The sequence below is a fragment of the Vespa velutina genome, chromosome 19, assembly GCF_912470025.1.
Source record: "Vespa velutina chromosome 19, iVesVel2.1, whole genome shotgun sequence".
NCBI lineage: Eukaryota > Metazoa > Arthropoda > Insecta > Hymenoptera > Vespidae > Vespa > Vespa velutina.
Genome location: NC_062206.1, coordinates 3,721,447 through 3,734,933, shown reverse-complemented (window position 1 = coordinate 3,734,933; position 13,487 = coordinate 3,721,447). Strand labels below are relative to the sequence as shown.

General features: G+C 38.2%; 1 protein-coding gene across 5 annotated transcripts in view; it reads right to left on the bottom strand.

Annotated features, from left to right (window-relative positions):
- LOC124955656 (zinc finger protein 423 homolog) overlaps positions 1 to 13,487 on the bottom strand; it is a 52,261-nt gene that overhangs the window by 1,506 nt on the left and 37,268 nt on the right. For 4 of the 5 annotated variants that reach the window (XM_047510399.1, XM_047510401.1, XM_047510402.1 and 1 more), the window contains 5 exons: positions 8,241 to 8,479; positions 6,667 to 6,809; positions 1,525 to 3,265; positions 317 to 1,420; positions 17 to 241 (listed from right to left, as the gene is read on the bottom strand). In XM_047510399.1, the coding sequence (XP_047366355.1) occupies positions 17 to 241; positions 317 to 1,420; positions 1,525 to 3,265; positions 6,667 to 6,809; positions 8,241 to 8,479 (3,452 nt within the window). Of the gene's footprint in view, positions 1 to 16; positions 242 to 316; positions 1,421 to 1,524; positions 3,266 to 6,666; positions 6,810 to 8,240; positions 8,480 to 11,521; positions 12,604 to 13,487 lie in introns of those variants that run through there. The other variant, XM_047510400.1, reaches the window with a different exon arrangement.

Here is a 13,487-nt window from a genome sequence, read left to right as displayed (position 1 = left end):
TTATTAAGAAGTATACCTGAAGAGCAATAGGCGTTGTGAAAAGAGCTTGACAGATGTAACAATTGAGAGCAGCACATCCGGCAAATGTATGCTCTATTAAATGACTCTGCAATTGGAGAGGGCTATTTGCTTCGAATATACATAAATGGCATCTCAAAGTATCAACGGCTCCTTTTCCTGACGCTTCTAAGTGTTCTTTTGTTACATGCTGCTGTATCATAGTTTCGCTCGGAAATGATATCTGGAAATCCAATATTTAAATAGGATTAATATAATATTTCCAATAAAAATATATTCTAGATAAAGTTTTAATCACCTGACATTGTATGCACGTGTAAGTACTGGACGCACCATCATGCATTTTATTATGTACAATAATTTTATGTTTTTCTGCTTCTTCAGGATCTTCAAATTTCACACCACACTCTTGACATCTTTTATTATCACATTTAGGATCGCCATTTTGATCGTTGATCGAACGATCTTCGTTTTTAAAACTACGATCCGTATCCCATCTATCTCCGGAACCATCCCATTGAAGATCTTTATCCTTGATCCATGAACGTTCGCACTTATTATTAATATTACGAGCATGCTCGTAAGGTGAACTCAAAATTGGTAGACCTTGAGAATATCTGACATAGCAAGATTTGCAAACTTTAAGAGATTGTCCTCCACTAAAGTGATTAGGAGGAAGATTGACGAAGTCTTCAGTAGAGAATTCTCGTAAGCAAAGGCAACAATTTGGATTGAGAGGCTTTTGTTTAGGGCTTGGACTAGAACTCGTATTCGGAGAGCTAGTGGATGTTCTAAGATGATGTCGAGCGTGAAGGCGACACTCCAGATCGCTGATAAGAGTTTGTCTGCAAACAACACATGGCGCTGGAAGATGAGGTAAAGAATTGTCCAGTCTTTGTTGCGGATCTACATTTTCCAAGCTGTGTCTTTGTACGTGCTCAAGGAATAACGCTTCGGTCGTTAAATTTCCACGACAAACGACACAAGTATCGCTTAATTGAATCTTGCAATGTTTCTGAAGTTTATGTTCAGCCAAAATTGCGCCCGAGGGACAGACTTCGTCACAGATATTACACTTATGTCGGCCGCCAGGCTCGCTCGAGGTATGTTGCATTCTCATATGAGATTCCAATTCATTTCTTGATCGACAGACCTCCCCACAATAAGCACAAGTCATGCTCACATTCGATAAAGAACTTTTGCTTGGAACTTTTGACGATGCGTGAGCTAACTTTTTGTGAGCTTGTAGTTCAGCTTCGTTTGCGAATTCACCACGCTCGCATAGCTCACATTGTTGTCCTCCTGATACACCGAAGTTTGGCCTTTTGTTGTTATTGTCACGTTGGTTCAAAGAATTGTTGTTGCTTGAGGCTGGTGAACGTCCTCTCTTTTGTGATTTTACCTATAATAAATGAAGAAACGAATGAACGAACAAATAAATAAATCAAATACATTTAAAAAATTTGCAGAAGAAATTAGGTTCTTTTTTTTAAGAAATCTACTCACCTCTTCTTGAGACCTAGGATGACGATGAAGTCGTCCATTTTCTCGTGGATTATTTCGTGCATTTATTATTTGATGTTCACCAGCATGATGTACTTGAGTGATATGTCTGTCCAATAAGAATTCAACGGCAAAACCTTCTCTACAAATAGGACATCTATAAAGACTAGTAGAATGGCTTGCCAAATGAAGCTGTAATTCGAGTTCAGAACCACAGTAGATACCACAAAAGACACATCTAGGTCCAGAATTGACGGTCATTCCTGGGGTAGAAGCTGGACTCCTGGCAATCGGACTATTGTTCGCCACCGCCGGGGGCGCATGAATGTTTCTAACATGATTGGCCATCTCGCTTTCGCTTCTGAAGAAACTTCGACCTTCGCCAGGTGCATTTCCAGGTGAATTTTCATTATTTGGTGCCGTACAAGCATTACACCTGTATATTCTACATTCTTGGCTATGTTTAACAGCAAAATGTACTTGAATCGCTACTCTAGAATCGAAGGTGTCTCTACAGAGTGCACATCTGTAAAGATGATGAGCATGACTATCCAAAAGGTGCCTTTGAAGTAGATCAGGATGTGGATATAACTTCTTACAAGCGGAACAAGCATATTCCTTACTAATTTGGCCCAAATAATGTTTCGTTAAATGTGCCAACATGTCTTCTCTATTTTGAAAACTCGTTTCACACTTTGGACAGAGATATCTCGCAGCTTCGTTTCGATGATCGGCTTGCAAATGTCTGGCAAGATGTTCCCGGAAAGATTCGAAATCCTTCAAAGCTGCACCACATTGGCCGCAAAGTAGCGTACTAGACGTGTAATTACTTTCAGACGATTTAATGTGTTTACTTGTGAGATCAGCCGGTTCTATCATAGGTTGTTGTTCTCTATTTTTTTGTAATCTCATACCTTTCGTATCGTAGACTCCATTTAATTTAGGATCTATGTATTCTTGAGAATTTTGCGGAGCTACTCGACGATTTTCGCAATGTTGAAGAACGTAATGCTCGGCGTAAGCTGCTGCAGAGTTACATGGGATACCGCATAGAGGGCACATTATCAAGGACGTACCAAAGGCATCAGTTCTATGTATAGAAATCAGATGGTCTCTCAATGTGGCTAAACTTGAAAATTTCATGGTACATTGATAACAAGTAAAAGTATTTTTATAATCCTTGTCCATCGATCTTTCCTCGTACTTTTTCTCTTGATCTTTCGCAATGCCATCGGATCGATCCAATAGCTTATCACGAGAACAATCAACGACCGAATCGGTCGTTCTACCTGGAGACGGTGCTACGACAAGATTTTCTCCGCTTAGAATCGCTTGGTGCATCGTGTGGACATGCATTTGTAGTTGTTGCATACAACTGAACGAATCTCTGGTGCAATACATGCAAGCTAATTTCAAAGGGGAATTTAGTATCGGCGTTGTCGAGGCACTACAAGAAGTTCCTAGTGGTGCCTTCAAAGTATTTTTCGGATTTAAACTTAAGTTCAACGAAGGTGAAGGCGAACTTGGTACAGGTGGAGAGGACGTACTGTGAGAAGAGACGCTCCTTCTACCATAATCCGAATCTTGAAGCTTGTTACTATTGTTACTTGTTCCTTGGTGATGTTTCTTATGCGATTGCATGTGAGAAGTCAATGCTGCCGCCGTATTGTATCCCCTCGAACATGCCGTACACTGGTACGGCTTTTGCGTATCGTGAGTTTTCATATGTATTTTCAAATGATCACTGCGGCAAAATATATCGAATAAAATTATTAATGCATTTATAGATATTAATACTAGCATTTGACAATTATTATTCTTTCTAAATGGAGAAGATGAAATCGTAGAGAGAATGTAGGTCAGAATTATTCAATGAGATTTTTATTCGAATCGAGATAGGGAAATTTTGTTTTCAAAGAAAAGAATTTATCCTCTAAATCTTTCCAATAAAGAGAGCTGTCGCTCTCTGTTTCTCTCTCTCTCTCTCTTTCTCTTTCTCTCTCTTTCTCTCTCTCTCTCTCTCTCTCTCTCTCTCTTTCTTTCTCTCTCTCTCTCTCTCTTTCACATCGCATAACTGCCATAGTTATATCCGTTACCACAAGGAAAGGAATATTATTCAGGAAATCGAATTTCCTGTTAAACGTAGCAAGTCACTAGGATCAAATTAATCGACGTCAAGACTTATCAACGAGTGTATCCTGTGCGCGATCTGAAATATCCTTGAAATTGTAAATTAACGATATGGGTACTATAAAAATTCTATTTTAAAAGGTCCACCTACGGGCAAGTGTTCGTCTTCTTTTTCTTCTCTCTCTCTCTCTCTCTCTCTCTCTCCATTCTGTAAAAATGTTCCTCTCTCGAAAAAATTAAACGAACGTTCAGTGAAGTTTTTTATAAAAAGAGAACGGATATTCGTTTTCTGTTAATTGATAAACGTCGTGGGTAAGCTTGAAAATATCTTTTCATTAGCTAATAAAGTGAATCTTGATATACGAAAGTATCAAGATATAGGGTTAGATAGATATAGCTATCCATATAGACTCCACATACGCTCAGATTTTTTCGTAGCTGCTAAAAGAGGTGACAGGTCAGCAATTTTCGAGAGAATAAACCACCAGTAATATGAATAATTCATCATTGTGGAGAGATGGAAAACTAAATCCGTATAAGGTGAGGTCACCCGTTGGTCCAACCGGTCAGTGTCTCGATTCTCTTCGGAACGAAGACAGACGGCAAATTTACTCTTGCACTTTACGTCTGAATAATTCATCGACTTGGATTATCGCTGGAGCTACTCTTTGCTGTTCTATTATCGGATGTATCGTTTTTTCCGCTCGGGGAAGAGAAAAAGAAAAAAAAAAACAAAAAAAAAACAAAACAAAAAATAAGAAAAAATAGATGACGCGCGCTGATTTTCTTTCCGTAGATCGATTTTTCTCATGTGTTTAGAGTATATAAGCATTATAAAAGATCAGGTATATATTATGATAATTATTAATGTGTTAATATGCGTTGGCTTTCTCTTATTTGAAATCCATGATGTCAAAAAGATACTATGTATATGTATCATTTGTGTATAGATTAGCGATAGACTTTAGAAAAAAAGGCAAGATGTATAGAATAATTCATAGATCATAATTGTTTTTGTATGTACGTATAGATACTTTCTAAACATTTCTTTGAATAGTTTTAAAAGATGTTCTTTGATCTACGTTCGTTCATTTTGATTCGTTATAAAAGAAAAATGAAGAATGATACCATCGATCACAGGGTCAAAATCGTGATCGTGACTTATCAGTAAAGCCTGAGAACTACGCAGTAATCGAAGAACTCTCTTTGGTATAGCCGCATTCCTAACTGACAAAAAGGTAATTCCTGATTCGAGACAGTTTCTTGAGAATTCCTTCAAGTATATACGTAAAAAGTATCCAAGTTTATCAATAAGAAATTAAATCGTAAGATCCTCGATATTTTTTTGAATAAATAATTCTAGGAATGTACGAGAGATTGATATGATCTTAAAAGTGACAATATCGATCGTATTCTAAGATCTCCTATGGAGTTGGTTTCACATGAGAACCACGGGGATTTTCACCCTTTTGTTGGCTCACCCAAGCCGTCTGCTAAAGAGAGGTGGGAGGACGAATAGAGACATGCCCTAAAGATCTTGCGACTCCGATCGTAATAACGACTGACAGGTTACAGTAAGTCGTTGTTAAAACTCTTTTGAACGAATCAATTCAACCGATCCGAGATTTTTCACTTGATTTGGAGCTAATGACATGTATCATCTTATACGTATATCTTAAATCTGTATCTATCTGTAAATTACATATACTCGAGGTAGATATATTCAAATTTTGCGATATAAGAAATATTTTGAAAAACATTCGAGTCTAGCGACGTTGGGTAACAATGATTGAGAAAATATAATATGTATATTAACGATCGAAACTATTCTTTTAAAAAGTTGTAAACAAAACGAAAATCATTGGAAGAAAGAAAGAAAAGTCTCGAAAGCGACTTAAGAGTCGTTGTAAAAGAGGACGGTCAGCAACGAGGCACTTGACTAATGTTCTACCTGTTGTCCTGCAACACCTATGCACCTACCTGTCCTCTCTCCTGTGAAGAGAGAAAAAGAGAGAGAGAGGATCGTCTCGCGTGTCTCTTCGCACGCACTGATATTTGTAAGCATATAAAAGAAAAAGAAGAGAAAGAGACAGAAGGTTTGCTTCGAGAAAGGAGGGAGAGAAAGAGAGAGAGAGAGAGAAAAGGAGAGAAACTTTTCTCTTTATCTCTCTTATTCGTTTGCTTGGTCAGCTTAGCATTTCAATACGAGAGAGAAGACGACTCAATGCTGCATTCGAGTTGGGAATAAGGCTGCATGTGTAGAGAGAGAGAGAGAAAAAGAGACAGAGAGAGAGAGAAAAGAAAGAGAATGAGAGACAGAGAGAGAGAGAGAGAGAGAAAGAGGGACAGAGAGACAGAGAGAGAGAGAGAGAGAGAGAGAGAGAGAGAGAGAGAGAGAAAGAGAGAAAGAGAATGAGAGACAGAGAGAGAGAGAGAGAGAGAGGGACAGAGAAACAGAGAGAGAAAGAGAGAGAGAGAGCGAGAGAGAGAGAGAGAGAGAGAGACAGAGAGAGACAGAGAGAGACAGAGAGACAGAGAGAGAAAGAGAGACAGAGAGACAGAGAGAGAGAAAAGAAAGAGAAAGAGAGACAGAGAGATATTGAAATAGGAAAGAGAAAGAACTATGTAAGAGAGTAAGCTTGACTAATGCCACCCGTCTTGTCTCACTCCTACCTCACTCCTACCTCACTCCTACAATCATTATTCATTTGTCACCCGCTGGATCGGTCCCCTGCTATCACTTGGGGACCTCGGGCCTCGTACCAACGTTTCTTCTAACTTCATCGTCTAAGTTTTCTTAAAGTTTTTCGAGAGTATCAAGATATGCAATATGTTTGAAATACAATAGAAAGAACCAATTGTTTTTGCCTAAAAGTTGGTAACATTTTGCGTTTACGTTAGTAACGTGTTTCTGCACCGTTAATACTGGAGCAACGAAATAATATCAAATTGTGCGTCAAACTCGGTAAAAAGAAATGTAACGATCTCATAGAATTCATTGGATCTCATACGTACCTCCTGGAAAAGGCTGCTTCACAATGTGAACAGCGATATCTCCTGTCCCCCGTGTGCAGCTTCACGTGACGATCTCTGCTCCGCTTATGCTTGAACAATCTCGAACACCAACTACATCTGTACGGCATTTGATCACCATGGCTCTGCAATTAGAAAAGTCATAGGAAACTATAACGATCATAGAGCTATCTTTATCTCATTATACTTAATCTCGTATTATAATATCATGTCTTTTCTCCATTGGGATAACACCAATAATAACATTCGTTAACAAGATTCCTCCTTATCGTGTTTCCGATTTTCAATCGTTTTCTATTAGATATCCATCGAAATTGGATTAGTTTCATTGTTGAATCCGTTATAGATAAATTATTTCTTCTTTTTTTTTCTTTTCTCTTTTAGATCGAGAAAGATCGCTAGATCTCTACGAAAGAGAAGAAAGAAAATTTCCTCTTTTCCTTTTTTGATAGTATTCACGATGAATCTTTATAAAAATCCTATCAACAAAAGCCTTTATGCTATAGGAAGAATAAAAAACATATTGTTAAGATCTGTATAAAATCGATTTTGCCAATGGATCGCTTTTTTTCTATTCTCAATCCGGAAAGAGATCTTTTTTCGTTGGGCGTAAAATCGGCTCGGTTCGTCCTCGCCATCGAAGGAGGTCTTTCTCTCTCTCTCTCTCTCTCTCTCTCTCTCTCTCTCTCTCTCTCTCTCTCTCTCTCTCTCTCTCTCTCTCTCTCTCTATCTCTCTCTCTCTTCCTCTTTCTTTCTCTACTCGCTATCGTTTCACCCTTCGCCGAGAGATTGTCTCTTCAAAGGAGCCGACGATCTCTTGCTCGAAAGTCGAGCGGTTGTCCTCTACGTGCCGAGTTTACCTCTGCCTTGTTCGTGAGCAGACCAGTGAATGAGTGAGAGAGAGGAGAGAGAGACAAACACTTGATAATCTCTATCTCTTTCTTGAGCAAGGGAGAAAGTAACAACGAAAAGGAGAAAAGTAAACCCGTGTGGGAGCATATCGGTAATACCGATCTGGTTGGGTGACATGACTTCGGACCAACCAGTACACGTTTTTTTTTCTTTTTTTTTCTTTATAAAGTTCACGGATCTTCCTTTTTATCATCATTCGGAAAGATTCAAAAGTCGATTGGACACACGCTTGATGTAATCGACTTTTCAGAAAATCTTCTATACTCTTGTCAGAGTTCATTTCATGCATATATGTCGTACCATCTTTTCTGACGACTCGAGAGCGAGAGCGAGAGCGAGAGAGAGAGGAGAGGGGGAGAGAGAGAGAGAAGAGAGATACCACACCTGGACAAGGAACCAGGAGGAAGAACTTGACCGGTACAACCTGTTATGAGACACGATACAGATTTTGACCTAAAGATGACCCTCTACTCGGACGCGGAAGAACGAGCTAATGTCTCCGTCATGCAAAATAGAAGAGTACAAAGTGGACACGTGTCATGTCCATTTTCTTTTTTGGATACTATATAAATAATGTTTTTTCTCTCTCCTTTCTTTCGTTTTACCAACTATTTATTGGTATTTCGTTTGAACCTTCTTCTTACCTGTTCATGTTTTTTGAGGTAACTCAATCGTGGGAAAGTCCTATCACAGAATTGGCAAGGATAAGGAGCAGTTGGATTGTTAGCGTCGGTACCAATTCCAACTTCACCGTCGATTTCTGGCTCTGACGGAAAGCTCGCAGAAGTTGGCGTCGCACAAGAAGATGGTGTTTCTCCTCCTCTTCGAGAAGTTGGTCCGCCATCTTCGCTATGCCAAGAAGAACTTCCAGTACCCAAAGCCTCTGAGAATCGAAAAATGATTTTATTAAAAATTCAGAAAAGTTTGTAGAGGTCGATTTTTCATCTGTTTAAACGTGTCCACCAAATTTGCAATAACTCTTAAGAACTGATCCCATTTTTTCAGAACAGGTTTACGATTGTCATAAGAAAGACCAGTTTCATCAACGACCTTACGAACTCAAGACGTATATATTCGAGCTGCCTTACCTTGCCTTTATACGTCCCTTTATATTGTTTTCGTAACGAGCTCCCGGTGAAACTTGTACCATTAACTCAAGCCTTGCTAAGAAAGACTATCCTCTAAGATCCTGCGGTTCTTGCGAGTCAAAGAAAGGTCTATACGTTTGCGTTTGTCGGATCTAGCTACTGTATATGTATATATCTATCTATTTATCTAATACGTGGATTGAATTTATTCTAATTTTTTTCCTAGAATAATGTTGTTGAATTGATCTCAGCATACTTACATGATGTTACATTACATTTTCTCTCTCTTCTTTGCTCACTCTAATTGAATAACTCTAAGATATTGGAGAGCGAGAGAGAGAGAGAGAGAGAGAGAGAGAGAGAGAGAGAGAGAGAGAGAGAGAGAGAGAGGGAGAGAGAGAAAAAGAGAGAAGGAGGGAGAGAGAGAGAGAGAGATACTAGGATCCTAGATTTCGCGTAGGAGAAATTCGTCGCACTATTTTACGACGAAGCCATCTTGGATTCGGATCGCTTATAATTATCATCAATGAGAGACTCCCACCGTCGACTATGACGACGACGAGGACGAGGACAATGTATATGTACACGGTTCTCTGTAAACGATGGAAATGACTCGGCTAGTTGGTCGTTTCCTCATTTGCCGGGACACCCACGAGTCGATTTAAGAGATTTTGCGGAATCCAGTCTCCATCGTGTCGTGGCACGAGCGAGTATCTAATGAGTGTATGTAATAGCTCGAGAAGACATGAGCCACCCAAACGGTGGAGAAGAAAAGGGAAGAAGATCCGGACTGTCTCTCTCTTTCTTTCTTCTTACGAGCAAATGGCTCTCATCCGCCCACCCACGCTATTAATCTATCCTACTTTTCGCTTCTTCTTCTCTTAGGCGCCACTTTGTCTAATACTTGCTAATTTGATTCTCAGATGGTTAACCATGAGAGATCATTTTCTCAGCAACATGATCCAGTTGCCACCAGAATCGTTTAACACGTCCACTGTCACGTCAATTTTAAATTGACTATGTCAATCAATAGGAAAAAAAGCTCTTATTGAAAAGCGAAAATAAATGAATTCCTCGAAATATGATAAAAACAAAGAAATATGATAAAATGTTTTGAACATATATTGAACTTAACAATCGATCATGGCTCGTGATATCGTAGATTGTGCAACGAATTGTCTTTCGAATAGGCGGTTCCCTCGTTAGTCCGAGGCACTCGCCCAATTGGCATCCCATGTCTGAGTCACGCACAGACATCGGGAACGGATCTGGAAATAAATATAAACCGAGCTAAAGGAACGCGAGGTACGTGCACCCAGGTGGCGATTTCCCATTCCACTACGTGATGCCAGAAGATTAGATGGAGCAATGATCAACGAAGAAAGATGAAGAAAGATATGAGAGAAAAGAGAAAGAACAAAAAGGGATCGTAGCAGAGAAAGGGGAGAAGGAGATGTACACCGTTAGGATCTCTCTATCTTATTCTTCTCCTCCTCCTCCTTCTTCTTCTACTTCTTCTTCTTTCTCGATGCTTTCAAGAGGTTTTATTTAGCGAGCGATTCTATCCAATCAGCGCTGATGTGTCATCGACGCGAAAATAGGCGCACTTAACACTGGCAGCTCTTTTCTGCCGATCTGCCGATGCCAGCCGTATTGCGTTGTATGTTCCATGTACTTGAGATTTTCTCTCTCTCTCTCTCTCTCTCTCTCTCTCTCTCTCTCTCTTTCTTCCTCACATTTTACTGAGAGTATTATATTATATGTATACACATATACTATATATTGTGCTGTCACCTCATGCCTCTGCTATTTATAAGACATTTCGACGGCTCTTATTAATAGGGCCACGACTTAACGCCTTCGTTAATTGTGACTTATGTACGCGAAACAAACTACAAAGTGGTTAGCTCAGATTTTGTACACAACAGTGGCGTAGATATTACCACAATGGTATTTGAAAAATAAAGCTTTGTTTAAAAGAATGTATTGAAATTGTCGTAGGTATATTTGTAATGTAAAATATATTGCGAAAATTATTGAGTCTCTCTCTTTCTTTCTCTCTCTCTCTCATCATCTCCTTCTCCCCCGAAAGCTATTAAAAGTTCATTGTCAATGATTCTCGAATGGCCACTGACACAGAGTAGTAACGACGAATTATAGTACGTTTAATGACCGTTTGCTCGTGTGGCTACCAACGACGAGAGCTATTTATAGGTGCCTCAATCGAATTTATACTTGATGCGAATTTAATTAATTGTGACTTATGCGAATCTATTAACGCATGCGCATGAGATTGAAGAAGTAACTTTACGATTCTCGTTACGCGTAATTTCCATTAACGTTAACGATCTTTGCGTATCTATATATCTTATTCGAATATATCGGAATAATAAATCATTGTGGTTTTTCTTTTCGATTATGTACATCGTTTTTTGCAATGTCATCGATTAGAACGAGAACTTCTTTACTTTAGGAAAGTTAGAAGTGAAAGTGAGACCGATCCATTCGATAAAACGTTGAATGCATCTTAACGGAAAATACGAATTTTAGAGATTAAATAGAAATGTTCATTTTGTTCATAATTTTCTTTAATGCGTCCAAACTTACCCTCTATAATGTAAAATAAAATATTATGCAACGTCAAAAATTAGAAAATATTCGTTATATGTATAAAAATATGAAATAAGTAATCAAATAAATTTGATATATTGAATTTTTTTGCTGTTAGATAAAATTTAAGATTAAGCTTTTTTTCTTATTTTTTTTTTTTTTTTTTTTTTTTTTTTTTTTTTTTTTATTAATATGAGTAGGTAGGAATATAATTATCATTGCCAAACCTTTGGATTTGTGAGGTTCCTCCTGCGAAGGTTCCTTATGTGCCTGGATCTTCCCAATAAGTAATTCCAACCTCGAACTATTGCCCTTGAACAGCATCTTGAGGGTTTTAAATTTGATCGTTCGATCGTTTATCACGATTCACTATTCCACATAGGTTTACCAGTTGGTACCAGAGAGATAAAAAGAGAAAGAAAGATATGATCCGGACAAAGTTAAGAGGTCATCACTATGAAGATGAGCTTCTAAGGCACGTGGAAATTCGAAGCTTCCGCATCACAAGATCGTATTACACAAAGAGACGCGTTGACAGACGTCTGCGTTTAGATCGGTATTGTCTTTGTTACCGAATGATAATAAATAAAAAAAAAATATGTTTATATTTCAGGTCCAAAGTATCGTTCGATACAGTACTTTCCTCTTTTTTTTTCTTTTCCTAACCTTGCATAGGAATCACTCAAAGTTTCAAAATTCTACTTCAATTTCACAATGCAGGATATATTAGGTTAATCTTGATCCATTAAACTATACAGAGATCTAGGAAACAGTCGTTTACATGATTTTTCACAATAATATCTTTTATCAATTCCTTCGACCACTTGATAAATTCGTTTTTACAAATTCACTTCCAATTTCTAAAGATAAATGTATTAACCGCTACTAATAGAAATATGTACCTTTACTTCTCTAAATCATAACAGATCGAGATCATGTTATGACGAAAGGTCAAAAGGATGAACTCGTTTGAATTAATTCATTCGGATCTATAACGATCTCTTATTTCCTTCTAATCATTTTCAATTGATTTCTTTCGATATAATTAATAAGATTTACACTTAGTAGTTAGATCATAATGTGATCTATCGAAGATTTTTCTTTCTTTTTTTCAAAGTTTTGAATCTTCGATGTTTCGAAAATCCTATAATATCGATCGATCTCCCAAGGATTTATGGAAAACTTTCGAGACGATCTTTTCGACGAGACTGGTATATGCCACACTGACGAGTATCACTAACGCGTGCCACGAAGAAGAACGGCGACTATTATCGCGCGAGTCGGCGATGCGAGCGACACGGCAAGTATATGAGAACGAGAGAGAGAAAGAGAGAGAGAAGGAGAAGGGAGCTGAAAAGCCGCCTGAGAGACATCAGGGAGTCCCCTGGGAAACCAGCGACCGTATTGGACGGGAGGCGGGCTCTCACATACTAACGAGTACACCCACCTTCTGGGTTGCTTCTCTCTACCACTGCCACCTATTTAACCTTTGATGAAAAGTTTCAACGATTAATACTTATCTATTCTGTATTTATGTCAAACAATCATTTGTTTTATACGTTTACTATCGTAATAATTTTATTTTGGGATTTATTGTTGAATTTTGTGTTATTGTTATTATTGGAATATGATAATAAATGTGTCGAAAATATTAGATATATATAATTCGATTTTTTATTGAAGATTTTTGATAAATATCCGAGTACTTTTTACTTCTAGTCCCACAAATGGATCGCTCAATTGGCCCGACTTTGACGTGGCATTAGCACGCTGGAGTCTCTTCGGTAACCGAAACTAATTTGACAAAGGAAACGAACGTCCTTTTTCTATGGAATTGTTGAACCACGGCGAAATACCGTTAGCGATGACCCTTTGTCGACAGCGAACATAATTTCCTAGCATAAAAGGTACCACAAAAAAATACCATGATTATCAACTCGATATAGTCAGTTTAAGTTGATCAAAATTGGTTTATTTTGCAATAAAGAAAATATATAACATCGTAGATTTTTCACACATTCCCTTTTAAAGACTTCAACAGCGGGAATTTCAACGAGCATCTAGCATTCTCGCAGGAGTCGTAATTTATCTCGCGAATATAATGTGTTTGAGAGTATAAAAAAGAGGGAGGGAGAGAGAACGCTATGAAAAAAGGCAAAATCCAAAGTGGACCCCCTGTCATTCCTGTGAAAT